The sequence below is a fragment of the Danio aesculapii genome, chromosome 15 (genome assembly GCF_903798145.1).
Source record: "Danio aesculapii chromosome 15, fDanAes4.1, whole genome shotgun sequence".
Classification (NCBI taxonomy): domain Eukaryota; kingdom Metazoa; phylum Chordata; class Actinopteri; order Cypriniformes; family Danionidae; genus Danio; species Danio aesculapii.
Window position 1 is genome coordinate 4,601,553 of NC_079449.1, and position 24,692 is coordinate 4,626,244.

Genomic DNA, 24,692 nt, shown 5'->3' on the forward strand with positions numbered 1-24,692 from the left:
ATAACTAGCACTGTCACATATCGTATCATATATTTTAACAGCATGTCAGCTTGATTATAATCATACATTTACTTTTATAGGGCCTTAAATCTTGATTTTCAAAGTGGATAACAGAAAGTATAGTAATCCTGAGGTTATACAAAGTCATACAGAGAAAAAAAAAACAAGGCAGAAATTTTGTACGTGTTAAAACAAATCAAAAACACACTCATACACCTCACAAAGAGACAAGTCTAAAAAAGAGAGTTTTCAGAGGTGCTTAAAACACTTTAAAAGATTCTTCAGGCCAATAGTTTAAGAGAGTGTAATATTAGTAATATTATAGGGAAGTATAATATAAATTTTGGCTATCAAAAACAATTCTTAACAATACAAATATATTGTACAAATAAATAAAATTTTTTTATTTTACATTAGACATTTTACATGACACAAATTCTAAACCTTTTTCTGGCCGAACCTTAATAAATACGTCCTAGCACCATCACAAAACCCAGAGAGCTTTCTACTTAACCTGAGTTCACACTAGGAGCGACTCGCTGCGGCAAAGTGACAAAGCGGCAAGCGACAAAGCGACCAATCGACAAGCGACAAGTGACAAAGTGACCAAGCGACATGCAACAAGCGGCGACAAGCAACAAAGCGACAAGCGACAACAAAGCAGCGACAAAGCTATAATAATCGACAAAGCGGCGACAAGTGACAAAGTGGCGACAATCTGTGACAAGCGACAACAAAGCAGCGACAAAGCTATAATAATCGACAAAGCGGCGACAAGTGACAAAGCGGCGACAATCTGTGACAAGCGACAACAAAGCAGCGACAAAGCTATAATAATCGACAAAGCGGCGACAAGTGACAAAGCGGCGACAATCTGTGACAAGCGACAATGTGGCGATAAGCGACAAAGCAATGACAAGCGACAAAACGGTGACAATCTGCGACAAAGCAGCAGCAATCGACAAATCACCAAAGCACCAAAGTGACAAGCGACAACAAGCAACAAAGCAACAAGCGGCAAAGCGCCAAGCAACAAGCTTGAAGGCGACAAAGTGACAATAAAGCAGCGACAAGCGACAGCGGCGACAAGCAGCGACAAAGTGATGACAAATGGCAACAAGCGACAAAGCAACAAAGTGAAAAGCGACAAAGCGACAAGCAATGACAAAGCATCGACAAGTGACAAGCAACAAAGTGACGTCAAATCAGCGACAAGCGATAAAGCAGCGACAAAGTGCCGACTAGCAACAAAGCAGCGGCAAGCTACAAAGTGGCGACAATGCAGCAGCAAGCGGCAAGCAATAACGACAATTGACAAAGCGACCGTTCATTTCGATGGAGAGTGAGCGACTTCCAGTGACCTCCGTTTATGCAAGCGACTGCGATCATTGGCGACAAGGCGGGCATGTCGAGAGAAGCAACAAAGTTGAGAATCCTTCAACTTCATGCAAATGAAGAGCGACTTTTGTGCTGTAAACATACACAGACCCACGTTTGCAGCAGATAAATAGCCGTAATGATAAAAATCTAACTTTTTTTTTGATTATCTTTGTAAGTACTTTTAAGTATTTTATGTACTGATTCAGTTTATTTTTAGTGTTTTCTACGTACATTGTTTACTTTCAGCGGCACGTAAATTCGTTCGCTGTCTGTGATTATCACCATAAACCTTGCCTGAGTAAAATCTAAATCAACGGTTTCAATCGCCACCCAGAGCCACAGTGTGAATGAGGCAGTAGTCCGCACTTGATGTCTAAGTAGGCTGATCAAAATATTTTCAGACAAGATTTGATGCTCACCGTGTTTCCCATGATTTCTGCCTTGACAATTTTGGCTCCCAATTTATTCATCTCCTCGTCTGTCAGGATCAGCTCTTCCTCTTCCTCCTCTTCACTCTCTGAACTAAAAAATTAATAAACCCAATCAGTTTTGATGTAAGGAACATTTACAAAATTTAAGTGTTAAATAATGACTCGAAACAATCTATATGACTTCACCAAGACTTTTCATTGAATCATTGACAATTACTGAATATGAATTAAAAAAAGGATTTAAATTCAATATCAATGAATTGCAAACACTTTAAAAATACACATACACACACACACAAACACAATTATAAACATATATGTATAGAAGTACTAAAATCTCAAACAGGTGAAATGCTTTACTAAACTGACCTGCTCACTGTTGTAGTTGTTTTGCTGTCCTCCTGCAGGGCGGCGCTCTTCTCTGTGTGTTTCTGCTGGGTCGGCGTCTCCTCTGAATCCTGAACAGCGCTGCTCTTCTTCCAGGCAGCTGCAACCCCTTTACCTTCATTATTATTATCGATAGGCTTTCTGAATGCTGCACTCTGATTGGATGAAGAGCTTTTCTTAAACTCCGCCCCTCTGCTCATATCATCATCAACAGGCTTTCTGAATGATGCATTCTGATTGGATGAAGAGCCTTTCTTAAAGCCCGCCCCTCTGTTAATTTCATCATCCTCATCATCATTAACAGGCTTTCTGAATGCTGCACTCTGATTGGATGAAGAGCTTTTCTTAAACTCCGCCCCTCTGCTCATATCATCATCAACAGGCTTTCTGAATGCTGCACTCTGATTGGATGAAGAGCCTTTCTTAAATCCCGTCCCTCGGCTCACGTCATCATCTTCTGTTGGTTTGAGGAATTTGCTGGACAGGTCATCACGAGATCTCGCTCTTTCTCTCTCAGCATCCGGAGATCTTTCTCTCTGTCTGTCCTCCCTTTCTCCTCTCCTCCATCCGTCCCTGCCATCGTCTCTTCTCCATCTCTCCTTTTCTTCACCTCCATCATCTCTCCTCCATCTTTCTCTCCCTTCGTCTCTGTCACTTCTTCTCCATCTGTCCTTTTCTTCATCTCTCCTCCATCTTTCTCTCCCTTCTTCTCTGTCGTTTCTCCTCCATCTTTCCTTCCCATCTTCTCTCCTCCCTCTCTCCTTTTCTTCACCTCCGTCATCTATCTTCCATCTCTCTCTCCCTTCTTCTCTCCTCTCTCCATATGCAGCATCTTCTGCCTCTTTTAGTCTCTTCTGGAACTCCTCCATTGACTGCATGAGGAAAAATAACAAACACAAAGACATTATCAGGTCACAAGGTCGCTGGTTCGAGCCCCAGCTAAGTCAGTTGGCATTTCTGTGTGGAGTTTGCATGTTCTCCCCGTGTTTGTGTGGGTTTCCTCTGGGTGCTCCGGTTTCCCCCACAGTCCAAACACATGCGCTATAGGTGAATTGGGTAAACAAAATTGGCCGTAGTGTATCCGTGTAAATACAGGAGTGTATGGGTGTTTCCCAGCATTGGGTTGCAGCTGGAAAGGCATCCGCTGCGTAAAACATATGCTGAATAAGTTGGCGGTTCATTCCACTGTGGCAACCCCTTATTAATAAAGGGACTAAGCCGAAAAGAAAATGGATGGTGGTGCAGTAGGTCGTGCTGTCGCCTTACAGCAAGAAGGTCGCTGGTTTGAGCCTCGGCTGAGTCAGTTGGCGTTTCTGTGTGGAGTCTGCATGTTCTCCCCACGTTCGCGTGAGTTTCCTCCAGGTACTCCGGTTTCCCTCACAGTCCAAAGAAATGCGGTATAGGTGAATTGGGTAGGCTAAATTGTCCTCAGTGTATGTGTGTGAATGAGTGTGTATGGACGTTTCCCAGTGATGGGTTGCAGCTGGAAGGGCATCCGCTGCATAAAACATGTGCTGGATAAGTTGGCGGTTCATTCCGCTGTGGTGACCCCTGATTAATAAAGGGACTAAGCCGAAAAGAAAATGAATGAATGAATGATTAAGACATCATTAAGAGCACCTAACCAAGGGAACCACATAACCAATGGAATAACCACAGCTGCATAGTGTCAGTACAACAATATACAAGGAGTAACAATAGACCAAAGACTTATGATATGTTCACAGCAGAACATTTTGAGTTTACTCGCTTCATTCGCACGTCAAATTTACTTCACAATAGATGCAGATTCACATCATGGGCTGGCCTTCTGTCTGCCCGGTGACTCTAGCTTCATTACTAAATGGCTAACATGGATTTTATGGAGAGAATAGCTGTGTTTGTGCTTTAGAAAAAGCTGAAAAACATTGTATATTCGTTCTGCGCCGTGTCTGAGTCCACTAAATTCTTTCAGAGGTGCACCAGCGTTCATCAACTCCTCCAGAAACTATACCTGGATGATGGAGGCTTTCAGCGGTGCTTCTGACTGAGCAGAGCCCAGTTTGATGAACTGCTGTCCGGTGTCGACAGAAGTATTTCCCCTCGCGACACCAACAAGTTATATGTCATATTCACACTGCTACTAGAGAAAGCTCCTGATTGGTTAACGCAGTGCGAATGTCTGCTGAATTTGCACGTTAAACCTGTCAAACCTGCAAAGCACTCAACTTGCTCAACTCCGCAGGATGTATATTCGCATCTTTGCATTGGCTTAACATGTCAATCACTCGTGCTTGACGCTTCATGAGCATCTGGTGTGAATGCAGCATTAAGGCTCGTACACACCGGGATGCTTTTCGTTTGCGTTTATCGTCAGCGTTTTTCCAAATTCAAACCCAAGCAATTGTCACTGGCAACAAGCAGAAGAGTATGCAAAATCACTCCTTGACGTTAGATGGCGCTACACAACTTTAAGCTTCTGACACCCTCTTATAACACAGAAGAAGAGAGAAAGTTGTGCGCTCGCATTGACAGTTTTGCGCTTGAGTGCCTTCAAGTGCTTTTTACTGTAACTTCAGCAGCTCTGTGCACTTGAACAAAAGTGCCAATCTGATTGATGGAGAAGGTTTTGACACACCGAGTCAAAACAAAAAAACAAGCATGAGGCGTTTCTTAAAAGAATTAAGCTTTTACGCCTAGCGTTTTGCGCGTTGGTGTGCACGATCACATTGGCGCCCTTTATTTAGCCACGAGGCGTTAAACGTCAATGGAAAACGCAAGCAAAAAGTGTCCCGGTGTGCACGGGCCTTTAGATTACATCTTGTAAAAGGGGTAAAATAGGAGCCCTTTCTCCAAATCAAGACCTAAACTGTGACCCTGGACCACAAAACTAGTCATAAGAATCAGTTCTTTTCAGAAATGTAGATGTATATGCAATTTGAATAAATCTGAATACATTTGGTTTGTTAGGATTGGACAATATTTGGCTGATATACAACTACTTTATCATATGAAAATATACAGGTTCAAAAAAAATCTAAATATTGACAAAATCACCATTAAAATTGACAAAATTAAGTTCTTAGCAATGAATATTACTTTACATATTAAATCTTTTGATACATTTACAATACAAAAAATACTAGATTTCTTCATAGATCTTCATGATCTTTACTAAATATTAGTGTTGGGCTCAGTCCACCTTTGTCGATTCCAAGTCAGGCCAAGTCCTTAACCAGTCGAGTCCAAGTCCGAGTCCAAAAGGGGTTGAGTCAGACTTAAGTCAGCATCGTCAACATCCGAGTCGAGTCCAGAAAGTCAAAATATTCATTCATTCATTCATTTTCCTTCAGCATAGTCCCTTATTTATCAGGGGTTGCCATAGTGGAATAAAACGCCAACTATGCACATATTTTACGCAGCGGATGCCCTTCCAGCCGCAACACAGTACTGTCAACACCCATACACACTCATTCACACACACACTCATACAATACGGCCAATTTTGTTTACCCAATTCACCTATAGTGTATGTCTTTGCACTGTGGAGGAAACCGGAGCACCTGGAGGAAACCCACGCAAACACGGGGAGAACATGCAAACTCCACAGAGAAACATTCCTGGCCCAGCTAGGACTCGAACCAGTGACTTTCTTGCTTTAAGGCAACAGTTCTAAGCACTGAGCCATGGTGCCTCCTAAGTCATAAAATTGAAAATAAAATTAATAATAATAATAATAATAATAATAATAATAATAATAATAAATCTAATTAAAAATTCAATTAACGATTGTTTAAACTGTTAAATTAATATTTTAAACTCTCACAGCCACAGAATTTATTAAATTCTTGTTATAATTTCATGCTGTTATTTATTAATTTTTTATCTCTTTATTCGTGTTGTAGATGACGTTGACTCAACTGTACTTGTGATATTTTCTGCGTCCAAAATCTCCAAGTCCGAGTACAAGTTCACCCGAGTCAGTGACAAGTCCAAGTCCAATCAAAATTGGACTCGAGTCCAAGTACCGCAACACTACTCGATATCCTAATGATTTCTGGCATTTTTTCTCAAATGTATGTATGCATGTATGCATTTATATATACATAATAAATATACACGGTATGCACACATATATTATGTCAAAACAAACTTTTATTTTGGATGTGATTAATCATGATTAATCTTTTCCCAGCACTGGTATTTTTTGTTTAAATGTACTAATGAGCTTTTATATTTTACATTGTCTTTTAACTTTGTTAATATGTGCCTATATAAAGCAAATGGCAGCACAGTGACTCGGTGGTTAGCACTATCGCCTCACAGCAAGAAGGTCGCTGGTTTGAGCCCCGGCTGAGTCAGTTGGGATTTCTGTGTGAAGTTTGCATGTTCTCCCCGTGTTGGCGTGGCACATGCGCTATAGGTGAATTGATGAAACTAAATTGGCCATAGTGTATCAGTGTGTGTGTGAGAATGCGTGAGTGTATGGGTGTTTCCCAGTACTGGGTTGCAGCTGGAAGGGCATCTGCTGTGTAAAACATATGCCGGAATAGTTGGCAGTTCTTTCCGCTGTAGCAACCCCTAATAAATAAGGCACTAAGCCAAAGGAAAATTAATGATTGATTGAATGAATATATAGCATATATAAATAATAGGTGAGTGTGTGCTCACCCCGTATCTCTCTGCCACCACACTCTCCAGACTGCGCTGCTCTCTGTCCGCCTGCTCCTCCATCCTCTGATAGGACTTTCGGAGCCAGCTGACCCCTCCATCATTCACCACTCCAGCTGAGAAACACAGAGATCGGAGTCAAACATCTGTGAAATACACACACTCGCCAATCCGCATGCACAGAGCTCAAATAGGAGAGTGCACTGTCAGCTTAATATCAACGTTACAACATACATTCTAGAAACATTACAAATGAAATGAGTGTGTTTATTAAAATGACAAAAAGAAAATGAACAAAATGAATCATGAGAAAGGACGAGCGCAGCTGCTTCGCTTTAAATCCTCATTGGTGGAATGATCTTTCCATTCCCACAAGTACTGCAGATTCCACTGGTCTCATCAATCGACAGCTAAAGAAGTCTGCATAATTAAGGGCGTGGCCACTTGAGTGACAGCTAGTTCGCGCTAGTTGCAGTCACTTCACCTCAGCTGATTCCGGCTGATTATCTGCTGAACTCAGCATATACATCGTATTTTTGTGTTGTTTTATGTGGCTTTACACAGTCAGGTACCTTTTGGGATTATTTCCTTTAATTATCAGACGATATGGCATGCTGTGTGCACTTAATTGTGCTCAGAAACCATTCAAGTGGCCTTCATTTCCCAGGTGAGTGCAATTCTTATTTTTGAAAATTCTAGAACAATCATCTGAAACGTTGTCATACAGGGTTATGCCTTAGTTTCATAAATAGCCTTGCATTTACTAACACAGACTTTATTTGAAGTATTTGGAAGTAACTGTTATGAAAGTTATGAGTGACATCAAGGATAATACGTCAATATCTTATACAGTCCATGCTAAAAACCCATCTCTGATCACCTGAACCCATATAAATAAAACTATGACTCCCTCTTCTCTTCCTCCCACCACAGCATAGGACAACCTCAAACCCCAATTATGCAATTCTGAGTGTGCCTCACACAGGTGAGTGGGCTTGATAAACCACCTGTAGAAAACACACTCTTTTCAGTTGTCTGACACTTTAACCAACATATGCGCCAGTTTTTGCACTAAACTTTTTTTTTTTTACAATCACTCCAGGTGAGTGTGCTTGATAAACCACCTGTAGAAAACACACTCTTTCATCTCTCTGACACTTTACCCAACATATGCGCCAGTTTTTGCACTAGACACTTTCTTAGAATCGCTCCATATCTAAAAAAAAAAAACATTGTACATTTATAAAACGTGTGCCTCACACAGGTAAGTGGGTTTGATAAACCACCTGTAGAAAACAGTCTTTCATCTCTGACACTTTACCCAACATATGCGCCAGTTTTTGCACTAGACACTTTCTTACAATCACTCCACATCTAAAAAAAAAAAAAAAAAACATTGTACATTTATAAAACAGTGTGCCTCTCACAGGTGAGTGGGCTTGATAAACCACCTGTTGAAAACACTCCTTTATTTCTCTGACACTTTAACCAACATCTGTGCCAGTTTTTGCACTAGACTTTTTTTACAATCACTCCATATCTAAAAAAAAAAAAAAACATTGTACATTTATAAAAAGTGTGCCTCACACAGGTGAGTGGGCTTGATAAACCACCTGTAGAAAACACTCTTTCATCTCTCTCACACTTTACCCAACATATGCACCAGTTTTTGCACTAGACACTTTCTTACAATCACTCCACATCTAAAAAAAAAAAAAAAAAAAACATTGTACATTTATAAAACAGTGTGCCTCTCACAGGTGAGTGGGCTTGATAAACCACCTGTTGAAAACACTCCTTTATTTCTCTGACACTTTAACCAACATCTGTGCCAGTTTTTGCACTAGACTTTTTTTTACAATCACTCCATATCTAAAAAAAAAAAAAAACATTGTACATTTATAAAAAGTGTGCCTCACACCGGTGAGTGGGCTTGATAAACCACCTGTAGAAAACACTCTTTCATCTCTCTCACACTTTACCCAACATATGCACCAGTTTTTGCACTAGACACTTTCTTACAATCACTCCATATCTAAAAAAAAAAAAAACATTGTACATTTATAAAGTGTGCCTCACACAGGTGAGTGGGCTTGATAAACCACCTGTTCTCTCTTTATTAAAAAAAAATAACTTAAGCATTTAATACTCAGAGCACTAAGAGTTGCTTTGTATGATAAGCTCTTGTTGTGTGTACTACGTCTTCTTGTTGAACCGCTGAATCCCTCCTTGATTGTAAGTCGCTTTGGACAAAAGCATCTGTTAAATGACTAAATTTAAGCATTCTCAGCATGAGTTATAAATAAAATATTAATAGTTGAATATTTTAGTGCAGTCTGGAAAAAATATATTTATTTACTAATAAAAAGGTTATGTGAGCGATGTGACGATTGGACCTTGTTAAGAAGATGGGATCTTGTGGCAAATGTTTATCTAAACTGACATTACAGATACAGACACATGAAGTTTGTAAAAATAACAATAAACAATAAGAGCTCAGCAGTCAGTGATTATTTTACATGCATAACAAAATATATTTCACTTATTGCAATTTTTACTGTAATAAATCTTGCATTTATTGTAAAAAAATATATATTTTATTAAAACTTTCAATAATAATGCTATTTTACAAACATGTTTTTACTATAATATTTATTATAATATCTAATAATATAATAATAATAAACACACACAAATACTGGTGTATATCAATATAAATCACAAATGAAAAATAAATATATTGCATTTTCTCTGCAAACATATTCCAAATATAAGAATACATTAAATATATTGTATTTTACACCATTTATTCAATAGTTTTTATATTACCGACTAGTGCATTTTACAAAAAAAAAGTCACACTTTATTACTAATAATAAAGTATTATTACCATAAGTGGTGTTAGTGTAGTGAGACCAGCAGGGGGCGCTCAACCTGCGGTTTGTGTGGGTCCTAACGCCCCAGTATAGTGAAGGACTCTATACTCCTCAATGAGCGCTATCTTTCGGATGAGACGTTAAAACCGAGGTCCTGACTCTATGTTGTCGTTAAAAACCCCAGGATGTCCTTCGAAAAAGAGTAGGGGTTTAATCCCAACATCCTGGCTAAATTTGCCCACTGATCTCTGTCCATCACGGCCTCCTAACCATCCCCATATCATAATTGGCTTCATCACTCTGTCTCCCTCACCAATCAGCTGGTGTGTGGTGTGCGGTCTGGCACAATATGGCTACCGTCACGTCATCCAGGTGGATGTTACACACTGATGGTAGATGAGGAGATTCCAGATTAAAGAGTGTCCAGAAACGCCTAAAGCCTGTTTCAAACCGCAAGCGTCAGCAGCGCATGAGCAGAGCGTGTTTTTTCGGCGTCCATGTTAACAGATTAGAGCTTTCATACAGCACGCAGCAGAAGCAGCAATACTTATTAATAATACTTAACCTAGTATTTGGGTTTAGGTATTAGGAAAAATTAAGGATATTGAATATGAACAAGCAGAATATGTGTTTCATAAGTACTAACAAAGAATCAACATATGAATAATAAGCCACTAGTTATTACAGAGAATTGGTCCTTAGACTAAATTGTTAAAATGATCATTTTTTAACAAAAAATTATTAAATCATTCATTTTCCTTCGGCTTAGTCCCTTATTCTTCAGAGGTCGCCACAGTGGAATGAACCACCAACTATTCCACCATATCTTTTACACAGCGGATACCCCTCCAGCTGCAACCCATTACTGTGAAGCACCCATACACACTCATTCACACACACACTCATACACTACGCCCAATTAAGTTTACCCAATTCACCTTTAGCGCATGTGTTTGGACTGTGGGGGAAACCGGAGCACCCGAAGGAAACCCACGGCAACACAGGGAGAACATGCAATCTCCCCACAGAAATGCCAATTAACCCAGCTGGGACTCAAACCAGCGACCTTCTTGCTGTGAGGCCACAGTGCTAACCACTGAGCCACCGTGTCACCCCTAAATGATTCAATATATGAATAAGAAAATTTTTAAACGGAAAACTATTAAATGATTCTTTATATTAATAATAAGCTATTGGTTCATGCTGAGAATTGGGTTCTTAAGCTAAACTGTTACCACAATTACAAAGAAACAAGATGAAGCACACGAAATTAAACTTTTAACTTTTACATTTTTAAACAGAAAACTATTAAATGATTCTAATAATTAGTTTTATTTTTATCTAGGAAAAGTTTCTTTGTTTGCTTTTCCATTGTACAGGATTATACACCCACTGCTGAGCCTGCAGCGAATAAAATAAAGATAATCGGTCAGGTTCGACGTTCACCTTTTTTCACCGCAGTACTGGAGGATTCCTCTGGAGGCAAACCACTTCCTCCATCCTTCCAGTAAGGGTTCAATTCTAACCTGTGAAGACCAGCCTGTTAGAAAGAGAAACACACACACACCATAAACACACTGACTCAAAACACTCTCGGCAAAAGTCCAAGTTCAACAGCGGTCACTATCTGAATCGTGGAGAAGAGAATTATAAGTATAAAGTGAATATTCTTTTTTTATTTCTAAATTCTGACCAAAAATATAAAAATTAATAAATCACAAAGTCAATCTGTGCTTGAATTTTAAATCAAAGAAAGCGAAAATGTGGAAAACGTATAAACAGTGTATAAGCAAGAATCCTAAAGCTAATTTCAATACCTTTTGAAGACTTTTTAAAGACCTTCTTAGAATATTTTAAGTCCTCATCAACACCTCAAGTTTTAATCAGTATCAAACCTTTAACTTAATAAATCGTGGCTAATAAACAGTTGTAGTTAAATAAATCAATGGAGCACAACCATGCAACAGAACTCAGATAAGTTTGGAAGAAACAAAGCTTGAAAGAATAAATTACGCAGTTGTTTTCAGTGACACGCTTTAGCCGCTGTTTAAACTTGTCTTTCTCGAAACAAGAATTCCCAAACGTACATTTTCCCATTTTGCCGTCTGTTTCGCTCTATGAATTCGCTAAATGTGGAGAGCGTCACCTTCCCGCGTTTGTCACAAATTCTGTGACATCACCCATATGGAGGAGGTTGGCCGAATACGCCATATGCCCGAACCAATCACATGGATCGAGCACGCCACAGTTAATATTAGGAGGAAAATAAATGTATTTATGCTTGTTTTGGAGTCAAACACTTTGGACAACACTTGAACTAAATTTAAGACCTCTTAAAAATGCGATTAAGACTTTTTAATACCTTTTAAGGGCCTTAAATTTCTTATAATTGATTTATCAACTTTTAATACTTTGTAAGACCTCACGGACACGATGTATAAAACTATATAAATGTAATTAAAAATATAAAATCTGCTCAAAAATTTCTGCACTACAGTGAGAAATGCTAGGAATATTCATGACATTTACTTTGTTTTTGACATATTCTGCTTTTAATAAAAACTATTTTATTAATTAGTTAGATTTAATCTAGTTTAAAACATTATTAATCCACTTAGAGCATAGGTGTTAAAGCTCCTGGAGGACCGCAGCTCTGCACAGTTTAGTTCCATCTCTGATTAAACACACCTGATCAAACTAATTAAGTGCTTAAAGCTGCGGTCACACTGGACTTTTCTCCCCATAGATTTCCATTCATATGCACGTAAATGCATCAGACCGGAAACGCAAGCAGAAATATGCGACAAGTTTTGCAGTTCGCTGCGTTGCAAAGTTCAAGCTTGGTGAACTCTGACCTGCGAAATCGCATCACTTGACTGCGTGAGATCAAAACATGACCTCTCTAGACAAAAATGTTAAATATGGACCAATCGTTCGCTTTTTTAAATGTCTAATTATATTTTTTAATCCCGCCCTTTTCGCAACACCATACCACAAAATTTCGCAAGCTGAAACTCTAGTGTGACTGCAGCTTTAGGCTTGTTTGATACCTACAAGTTACCTACAAATAGGTGTGTTGAAGCAGGGCTGGAACTAAACTGAGTTTGACACCCCTGCCTCACATGCATGGTGCTTTACAAATATGTAACAATTAACACAACAATACCAACACTAAATAAATAAATACAATGTAAAAAACATATATATTTAAAGTCAGTTATTAAGTCAGAATCCTGAGTTATAATATCAGAATTCCAAGTTATACAGTCAGAATTGTGAGTTAGAAAGTCAGAATTCTCAGTTTTAAAGTCAAAATTGCATGTTAAGTCAGAATTCCGAGTTATTAAGCGAGAATTCCAAGTTATAAAGTCAGAATTCCAAGTTATGCGAGTTATATAGTCGCAATTATGAATTAAGTCAGAATTCCGAGTTATAAAGTCAGTATTGCGAGTTATAAAGTCAAAATTCTCACTTTATAATTCAGAACTGCCAATTCATGACTCAGAATTGCTAGTTTAAAACTCCGAATTGCTTGCTTAAAACTCAGAATTGCGACTTCATAACTCCGAATTGTAACTTTACAACTCGGAATTGGGACTTCATAACTCCGAATTGTAACTTTACAACTCGGAATTGGGACTTCATAACTCCGAATTGTAACTTTACAACTCGGAATTGGGACTTCATAACTCGGAATTGTAACTTTACAACTCGGAATTGGGACTTCATAACTCGGAATTGTAACTGTACAACTCGGAATTGGGACTTCATAACTCGGAATTGTAACTGTACAACTCGGAATTGGGACTTCATAACTCCGAATTGTAACTTTACAACTCGGAATTGGGACTTCATAACTCGGAATTGTAACTTTACAACTCGGAATTGGGACTTCATAACTCGGAATTGCTACTTTATAACTCAGAATTGCAACTTCATAACTCAGAATTGCAACTTCATAACTCAGAATTGTAACTTTATAACTCAGAATTCTGACTTTATAACTCAGAATTGCTACTTTATAACGCGGAAGTGCGACTTCATAACTCGGAATTGCGACTTCATAACTCGGAATTGCGACTTCATAACTCGGAATTGCGACTTCATAACTCGGAATTGCGACTTCATAACTCAGAATTGCGACTTCATAACTCAGAATTGCTACTATATAACTCGGAACTGCGACTTTATAACTCGGAACTGCGCCTTCATAACTCAGAACTGCGCCTTCATAACTCGGAATTGCGACTTCATAACTCGGAATTGCGACTTCATAACTCGGAATTGCGACTTCATAAGTCGGAATTGCGACTTCATAAGTCGGAATTGCGACTTCATAAGTCGGAATTGCGACTTCATAAGTCGGAATTGCGACTTCATAACTCGGAATTGCGACTTCATAACTCGGAATTGCGACTTCATAACTCGGAATTGCGACTTCATAACTCGGAATTGCGACTTCATAACTCGGAATTGCGACTTCATAACTCGGAATTGCGACTTCATAACTCAGAATTGCGACTTCATAACTCAGAATTGCGCCTTCATAACTCGGTATTGCGACTTCATAAGTCGGAATTGCGACTTCATAACTCGGAATTGCGACTTCATAACTCGGAATTGCGACTTCATAACTCGGAATTGCGACTTCATAACTCGGAATTGCGACTTCATAACTCAGAATTGCTACTATATAACTCAGAATTGCGCCTTCATAACTCGGAATTGCGACTTCATAACTCGGAATTGCTACTTTATAACTCAGAATTGCGACTTCATAACTCAGAATTGCGACTTCATAACTCAGAATTGCGACTCAGAATTGCGACTTCATAACTCAGAATTGCGACTTCATAACTCAGAATTGCGACTTCATAACTCGGAACTGCTACTATATAACTCAGAATTGCGACTTTATAACTCAGAATTGTGACTTTATAACTCAGAATTGCTACGTTATAACTCAGAATTGCTACTTTATAACTCAGAATTGCTACTTTATAACTCGGAATTCTAACTTTATAACTCGGTTTATAACGCAGAATTGCGACTTCATAACTCGAATTGTAACTTTACAACTCGGAATTGCAACTTTATAACTCAGAATTCTGACTTTATAACTCAGAATTGCTACTTTATAACTCAGAATTGCTACTTTATAACTCAGAATTGTAACTTTACAACTCGGAATTCTGACTTCATGATTTATTTTTTTTTATTATTATTAATATAATTTTTTTAATTCAGTCTAAAACCGCATTAAAAACGCGACGCATGCTTCTTCCTTTACCGATTTAAATGCGTTTCTGAGCTCGCGATCCTCTGCCGTTGTCTTTGCTATGGCCACCATCAGCTGTTCCTACCATGCGTGGCGCGGTCAATTATCAAAATAGTTACATTTTTGCCACAGTGTGGATTAACACTGAATGTGTGTCGTTGTTATTACTTGGGGTTGTGGTTAAAAGTAGAGGAATATGCTGGTGTTTAACTGCATTGCTTTATTCCATTCCTGCATTGAGCTGCATTATACTATTGAGCATAAATAACTTAGTCCTAGCAATAATTAATTTACATTTTTTAAACTCCACCATTGAGACTGCTTTAGTATCATTCGCTAACACAGCAGACGTCTGGTCCAAATGAATCAGTGAACATTTGACAGAAAACCTGTTCAATAGCCTGTGCTTTCTGCCGCTCTGCTTCTTTCTCTGCTTCTTTCTGCGCTCGTCTGTCCGCCACAGAGGTCGTCTTCATCGCCAGGAAGTCAAAGGTCATCCATTCATCTCTCTAGAAAAGGCCAAACAGACAAAGATGGAAAAAAAAACAGGACTATTCTTGATCACAGCTGGCATTTCAATGCTATTCACTCAGTGGAGCTTTTGAAAATCCGGTCACAATGGCAAAGCTACCATACAAGTTCAAGTTTGCATTTTAATGTATATATATGTAATATATAGTTACTTTTATTCATCCAGCAGCATTTCTTTTACCATAAATGACACAGGCTTCTCCCCTTCACTACATCTAGACCTTTTTGAGGGACGTAAACAATAACAATGATCCTAATGTATTTCCTGTTTTACATTTTCAATTTCCATAGCTTCTGAGAATCCTAAAGGGTCCACATATTGATAAATAATGTTACAACAGCTGTTTTAACATTGAGAAATATTCATAAGCCAATGGCATAACCACATTGAAATGGTCTACATATAACAAAGCCTAAAATTATTCATACCCCTGGCAAATTCTGGCTAAAAGTTACTTAACGAAACATATTTTTCCAATAATGATGATATTCAAGATAAAAATCTAAAACTTTTGATAAAAATTGTACGATTTAATTAGAATTCACATTTAAAAATATTTCTTTTTAAATATAAGTCTCTCCAGATAAAAATTGTTGTCTGATAACATTAAAAACAGGGCATTCCACAAGTATATGTATAATAGTTTGGGTTCTACTGCAATACTGGCATTTTGGGGGTTTTCCTCTTTGAGTAAATGTTCATGTGTGAGTCTCGTGTGTCCAATGCGGCATCTTCTGTAAACATCATGTCTTGAGTTAAAAAATAAATTGGATTTTCTTCCTATTTCTGGCTGAATTTCAAAAAGTTTATTTTCTGGGCCCTGATCCCATTCTGTTTGCCATTTGTTGATAATATAGCCTTTTATTAGTGGCTTTAAATCCGAAGGTGGGATTTTAGCTTTCCTGCTAGGGCTGTTTTGGCGGCTTTGTCGGCTTGTTCATTTCCAAATAGTCCAGCATGTCCAGCATCTCTGTAGTTCATTCACTTTGATTAAAATGTCAATAATAATGGGATGCTCTAGTTTAAAAGAATTCAATGTTTGTAGACAAGATTCCTCCATGGTAGAAAATCAGTAATAATATACACCACTTTCATACAAAGATTAACCTTTCTCATCCATCTCATCTTCCTCAGCGCAGAAAATGAACGACTTGTGGTCGCTCTGTCAGTATAAATGCTCCTTATGGCTCAGAGAGAAATAGAGAGCTCTTCAATTCCAGTAATAACAGTATTGAAGTTTCCACAAGTGGCTGTACTGTGTAGGACAACAATCACCCACTCGGACGGACACACACACACACACACACACACACACACTCTTGCTCTCACAATCTCAATGTCATTCTGAAGACTGTGATTACAGACCAAGCATGATAATCGGATCACTATGAACTGTTGTATGACAAACCGCCTACAATAATTCAACACCGGAGACCACAAGACAGACAGACTTACACAAGGAACTAATACAATCCTTTATTAGACGTAACCACAGCCAAGCAGGACAGATTTGACTCACAAATTTGAGGATATTAGGAGATATGGCTGAACGATACATATCGAAATAAAATTGCATTCGCGATTTAGCTAAAGCTGCAATTGTCTTGTGAGGAAAGCACGGTGATGTGATCAGTAGTAAATCTTGGAAAGCCAGAAGGCGCTCTTTCTTACACTACATCCTAAAGTATGTATTTATTTGTGACAGAAGTGTATACACTTTTGAGTGTGCAACAAAAAAGTATGCAAGTTTTTGGGACATACTACTTCCTCATTAACTGACTTATCACTAGTCAATCATCTCGACACAACCTCCACATTTCTTTCAGATTTATTGTCCTACAATTTGGTAGCTTCAGCAGCAGGTTAATCTACTATTCGTGAGTCTTTAAGCAGAGAAATCTCCTCATAATAATGCTTTAAGAAGTTAATTTCATCTTTATAGAAGTTCCCATCGTTGTTGCAGATGAACTATAACACGGAAAACATGATTTAAATATTTTTCAGTGGGCTACATATTAATTAATAGTCATTCAAAGATCTTTACTGAAAGCCTCTCTCTACTTGACAGTTGGTCTCGAGCGTCTGCCATGTTTGTAGTTTGTTTACACTTTTGTAGTTTGTAGTTCTAATCAAATTCACATCCAATGTGCAATGTAACGTGGGTAATATTAGCAGTTAGAATACAGACGGTTCTATTCTTCCAATTTCTGCTTGAAATAGTTGAGCATCCGTGAACCTTTGGTGTACACTACTTTAACATACTATAGCTTGGGACGTACTAATTCTATTTTTGATCACTATTAGGACGTATCAGTATGTGAATAGGAACGCAGCATCTCTTTCTCTCTCGTAGCACAGAACCTCCAAATATCTCCCCAAAATACCAAGGAAATACTAGTCTATGGGAATCACTAATAGAGTTTGTAGATAAACATATGATCAAACTGCTTCATTTAGATTCTACAAGGACAATAAACACAAGACTCGACAAAATAGGTTCATCTGAGTTCTTCCTAATTTATTTTCCTGATAATAATGTATGTAATTATGCAACGCCTTTTTCACAGCTTATTAGAACGCTTTTATTAAATTGAGATTTATTTTGAGACTTAAAAAGGATGCATTTCTAAAACATTGAAACAAATGGATTGATTAGTCATGTTATGTCAACGTTAACAACTGTTGAATGCATTGATCTGGAACAATGTAAACTCCCCAAATGTTGTCTTTTATTATTTTTATTATTAATAATTTGTATTTGTTCATTTCATGTTGAATATTGTAAAATGTCATATTTTTTGAATGCGAAATGTTCTGTTGTAACCTGTAAATAGCTCTCAATAAAAAATAAAATAATAATAAAATGCTATTATGAAATATGTTGTGCCTTTATTCTGCGTGAAGTAGGGCTGGAGGGTATATCGAGTTCTAGGGATATATCAATATGATTCCCCAATACGATATCTTTCAAATCAATATGGTTTGAGGCCACATGTGCACATTCTACACGAAACAGACTACTCCAAGGTAGCACGCCAAGCTCCACCTGCACAAGTGTGCGCTAATGCGCACAATGAATGATTCACTCCATGAGTCATACAAAAGATTTGTTTAAAAATGAACGAATCGTTTAAGAACGACCCATCACTGATGCGACATGGAGGAACATGTAGTGCCGGTGTTGTATCAAAACCTGACTCCCTGGACAAATCAGCGGTTTATCAGAAACTGTTTATCGATCATTTCTTCCTCAATTGACAGCAAGAATGAACATAGAAGCCTTGTCAAATTGACAAGCAGCACCTGAATGTGTCAAAAGAACTCAAAACACCAAAAGGAGATGAATTATACCGCATTTCAAAAGTGAAACCACCTCAGATTCACTGATTATAAGTTCAGTATTTATTATAGGACGGTCTCTTCTTTACATTTACATTATTAAACACATTTAGCTCTGCTTCTGCTCTATTATTGCATATTGACTTCAACTCCGATTATGTTCTAATCTTTATGTTTATTGATTTATTTATTTATTTTGTTTAATTGATTTATTGATTTTATTCTGTTAAATTGATTTATGTATTTATTCTGTTTAATTGATTTAATTGATTTATTCTGTTTAATTGATTTATTGATTTATTCTGTGTAATTGATTTATGATTTATTCTGTTAAATTGCATTGATTTTTTTTCTTTATTTATCTGTTTAATGATTTAATTGATTTATTCTGTTTAATTGATTTATTTATTTATTCTGTTTAATTAATTTTATTTATTTATTCTGTTTAATTGATTTATTTATTTATTCTGTTTAATTAATTAATTTATTTATTCTGTTTAATTGATTTATTTATTCTGTTTAATTGATTTATTCTGTTTAATTGATTGATTCATTTATTTATTTATTTATTTATTCTGTTTAATTTATTTATTTATTCTGTTTAACTGATTTATTTATTTATTCTGTTTAATTAATTTATTTATTTATTCTGTTTAAATGATTTATTTATTTATTTATTTATTCTGTTTAACTGATTTATTTATTTATTCTGTTTAAATGATTTATTTATTTATTTATTTATTTATTCTGTTTAACTTTTATATTTATTATTCTGTTTAATTTATTTATTTATTCTGTTTAACTGATTTATTTATTTATTCTGTTTAATTTATTTATTTATTCTGTTTAACTGATTTATTTATTTATTCTGTTTAATTTATTTATTTATTTATTCTGTTTAATTAATTAATTAATTTATTTATTTATTTATTCTGTTTAATTAATGAATTTATTTATTTATTTATTCTGTTTGATTGATTTATTTATTTATTTATTCTGTTTAATTAATTAATTAATTTGTTTATTCTGTTTAATTTATTTATTTATTTATTGTGTTTAACTGACTGATTTATTTTAGCCCCTTAACTGGAAGACTGGATATTATTTGTGTGTGTGCACTGTGTGTTGCTGGTTTAAACGATTATTAAAACTTAAAAAACTAAAAAGCCAAATAAAAAAAAACGCATTTGTCTACTAAACATTTCATTTTCTATTTCAATATCTCGCTATTAGCTACTCTTTCAACAAATAATAATATAAGAATGATAAATATAATGATGATAATAACAGGGAGGGAAACCCCTGTGTTTGAATTATATTTTGCTCAAAATATAATTTGCTCAAATATATAATTGTTTAATAAAGTTTTAATAAGGTTTTGACTCTCAAGTAACCATTAATGGGAAAATACCGGATATATCAAATATCGTCATTCCTCCTAAAAATACAGAGATATGATTTTTTGCCCATATCGCCCAGCCCTAGCGTGAAGACACATCATTTTACTGAAGGACTTAATTAAAACACTCGACTGAAGCTATGAAGTGCATTTTAAGTCAAAATGTCATTTTATGTGGTATTTGCATATGCTTTCAGGTTTAACATTAGCAATATTCACTAAAAAGAGCCGCAGTTCACTGAGAAGCTACACACACAGCTGTATTTAAATTTTAAATCAACTTGTAATGAATGATATTTTACTTCTTTTTCAATGAATATTTTCATGGCAGAAACATTTCATTAATAAATATGCGATTGAAAACCATAAACAAACGAATACATCAATTAGATGCAATCTAATTCTTACTTGGTTATTACTGGCTGAGCTGGAAGAGGGTTGTGGCTCTGGTTCCGCCTCCAACGACTTGTCTCTGCCCCCTGATGGTAGTGTAGCCTCCACCCACTCGTCCTCAGAGTCCTGAAACAAATGAAAATGCTTGTTTTAAAAAAAAAATTATAGAAAACAAACTTTTACTGATTCATTTAGTCATGCATGTTGAGTTAAAGGATTGAAAAAGACTAAAATTCCTATGTGCGCATACTTCAGAGCTGTCACAAGATGCATCTCCCTCTTCTTTTTTTCTCTTTCTTGGCTTTTTTCTTCTTCTCTCTCTTACTCTTCTTTGCTTTCTTCTCCTTTTTTAGGCTTTCTTGGTTTCACTGTATGCTCCTGTGTGCAAAAAAACAGAGAATTAATGCTGATTCCAGTGTGGAGTAGACATGTGATAGTATTCAATAATTTAATATATCGTGATAATGAACACGCACAATATATTAATACCGTGGGCATTTCAAAACACTGTTAATAACTTTAATTTGAACTTTTAGAGGGCTTTTACAGATTATTCAGATTTAAAATATGAACGCTATATAGATCTTTAATCTATTTGAAAAACGTAACATTTATAATTAGTGAATTTTGTATTATTTATTATATATTCTAATTGTTCTCTGAACTTTTATTTTCCTGTTTTTATTGATTTATTAAGCCCCTGATTAGTTTTGTTTTCTAACCTTTTCTTCCGTCTTTACCTTGTAATTATTTTTATCAAAAATAATTTAATAAACAATGATAATAATAATATTAATATTAAAATACTGATACTCAGAAGCGATATTGTTAGACCGTGAGCACGCTCGCGTTCAAATTACACCAGAGTTACCGACTGCTCCCACGCTTTATTCGGAAATTTATTCCCGCATGAAATCTGGTCAGGTCCTGGTACAACAGCGGGAATGCAGACCTTTAATTCGTATTCACCATGTCTCCCTTCTCGTTCGGTCGAAACCAGAAATACTGCCAAACTGCAGAGGTTGTGTTCTTTTTCAAGACAAGGTCGCTTGGTGCGCGACTCGCCATCTTACCTCTCTCTCTCTCTCCTCCACACTGTCCCATGATGACAGTCTCGCATACGCATTTTTAGACATTAAATAAATATTTATTATTTAATACTTGTCTCCTATATAAGTGCATTGTTTTTTATGACGGTATAACGATATTGAAACTGACACCGTTGCTATTTTTCGATTCTGCTGTATAGCATATTACCGCCCAAGCCTATGTTATACTGTATAAACTTATTTTTTTTCCATCTTCTTCTGAGACTAATTTCTATATACATCTCTTTCTAGACCGTTCATACTACAACCACCAAACTAACACCAAACTGGCCTGACTCGGGCTGCTACATCTTTTCCAACTGATCCGTCCTGTAAAATTCAGAAAAGTCCCATTGACTTAACATTGGACCACCAAACTTTATGACCTCATAACTTTCTGACAGACTGTCATACAGACTTAAAGTTGGGCTCATTTAACTCTTAAAACTCATTTAAGACCTTTCAACTTACTAGCCACAACCTAGCAACCACTCATGACACCTTAGCAACTTTCCCTTAGACTACCATTGTAAAAAACTGCCATTGACTTTACATTGGACATACTAACAACATACCAATTCATGCTAACATTACATCAACAAACATACTAATCCATACTATAAACATACCTGCAACATGCTAATTCATGATGATAATATCCTAGTTAATACTAGAAACATGCTAGCGACATGCTAATTCATACTACAACTATTGTTAGCAACTGCCTAGCAACCCCTCAGAACACCTTAGCAACCGCCTTGCAATGCCTTAGCAACCACTCAAAACACCCTAGCAATGACCTAACAACACCTTAGCAATGACCTATAACAACTTAGCAACCGCCTAGCAACACCTTAGCAACCACCTAGCAACCAATCAGAACATCTCAGCAACTACCTAGCAACGCCATAGCAACCACTCAGTACACCATAGCAACCGCCTAGTAACACCTTAGCAACCACTCAAAACACCCTAGCAACCACCTAGCAATGCCTTAGCAACCCACTCAGAACACCATAGCAACTGCCTAGCAACCCCTGAGAACACCCTAGCAACCACCAAGCAATTACTTAGCAACCCCCTAGAAATGTCTTACCAACCTCTTAGCTACTACTCAGAACACCCATGCAACCACCTAGCAACACTTTTGCAACGACTTAGCAACCACTCAGAACACCTTAGCAACCGCGCCTAGCAACACTTTAGCAATGACTCAGAACACTGTAGCAACACCTTAGCAACCACTCAAAACACCCTAGCAACCACCTAGCAATGCCTTAGCAACCACTCAGAACACCATAGCAACTGCCTAGCAACCCCTGAGAACACCCTAGCAACCACCAAGCAATTACTTAGCAACCCCCTAGAAATGTCTTACCAACCTCTTAGCTACTACTCAGAACACCCATGCAACCACCTAGCAACACTTTTGCAACGACTTAGCAACCACTCAGAACACCTTAGCAACTGCCTAGCAACGCCCTAGCAACCACTCAGAATACCTTAGCAATGGCCTAGCAACACTTTAGCAATGACTCGGAACACTGTTGGAACACCTTAGCAACCACTCAGAACACCCTAGCAACCATCTAGCAATGCCTTAGCAAACACTCAGAACACCATAGCAACTGCCTAGCAACCCCTGAGAACACCCTAGCAACACCAAGCAATTACTTAGCAACCACCTAGAAATGCCTTAGCAACCGCTTGGCTACCACTCAGAACACCCTTGCAACCGACTAGCAACACATTTGCAATGACTTAGCAACCACTCAGAACACCTTAGCAACTGCCTAGCAACGCCCTAGCAACCACTCAAAACACCCTAGCAACACTTTAGCAATGACTCAGAACACTGTAGCAACACCTTAGCAACCACTCAGAACACCCTAGCAACCACCTAGGAAGAAACATGCCAATCCATACTAAACATGCTAACCTATATGAAGTTATCTCTCTATGCCGACTGTTTCATACTTCTTAAAAACTACTTAAATTATTTAAAGTTTAAAACTACTTCAAACTTTCAGACGAGGCTTTCTCATTACACGCAATATCAGATTATTGTCCAATATCATAGACTGTAGTTTGAGCTCTGACCTCTCCGATCTGCTGTAGTCGCAGGTCAACATCCGGAAGCATCCACGTGTCTTCACCCCTGGCTTTCCTCTCAGCCTTCCTCCGCTCCTCCTTCTCGAACTTCTCTTTGGCCTACAGACAAGTGAAGGAAAGACAGAAGTGGTGATTTCTGAAATGAGATGAGCATTATGGGCTGTTTAAATCCTAATTAGATTTCAAGCCTGCTGTTTCCGTCCGCTACGCAGGGCTGTGCATGTGCGCCGAGGCGATAAAGCTTTGTCAGGCCGCTTCCTGTCGTAAGATCATGCTAATGTAAATGTGTGCACAGAGAAAACCCAACACAGCTGGCACAGCGATAACGCAATACTGGCATGCTATGTGGACCATTATGCAGCATGTGAGGCTTTTTATTTATCATTTATTTAGCATTCTTATTTTTGGGTGAACTATCCCTTAAAAAAAATGGTTGTACTCATATGTGTGTCTTTTTGTGTTAGGTTGTGATTTGAAAGAAGGTTTTTTGTTCTGATTTGTTTGAAAATTAAACAAAAAGCAATTGTATTAATTAAAGGGACAGTTCACCCAAAAACGAGAATTCAGTCATCATTTACTGACTCTTCACTTGTTACAATCCCTTAGGAGGTTCTTTCTTCTGTAAAACACAAAGAAGAGATTTTGAAGAATGTTGGAAACCTGGTCACCATTCACTTACAAAGTTTTTCCTTCTATGGAAGTCGATGGTTACAGGTTTTTCAGCATTCTTCAAATTATCTTCTTTTGTATTTAACAGAATAAAGAACCTCATAAAGGTTTGAAGTCACTTGAGATAGAGTAAATAGTGAGCAAATCTTAATTTTGGA

General features: G+C 37.3%; 1 protein-coding gene across 1 annotated transcript in view; it reads right to left on the reverse strand.

Annotated features, from left to right (window-relative positions):
• cwf19l2 (CWF19 like cell cycle control factor 2) overlaps positions 1–24,692 on the reverse strand; it is a 55,912-nt gene that overhangs the window by 23,302 nt on the left and 7,918 nt on the right. The window contains 10 exon segments of the mRNA XM_056474184.1: positions 1,800–1,902; positions 2,181–3,070; positions 6,849–6,964; positions 11,171–11,264; positions 15,392–15,511; positions 20,681–20,791; positions 20,916–20,954; positions 20,956–21,018; positions 21,020–21,043; positions 23,854–23,964. Coding sequence (XP_056330159.1) covers positions 1,800–1,902; positions 2,181–3,070; positions 6,849–6,964; positions 11,171–11,264; positions 15,392–15,511; positions 20,681–20,791; positions 20,916–20,954; positions 20,956–21,018; positions 21,020–21,043; positions 23,854–23,964 — 1,671 coding nt within the window.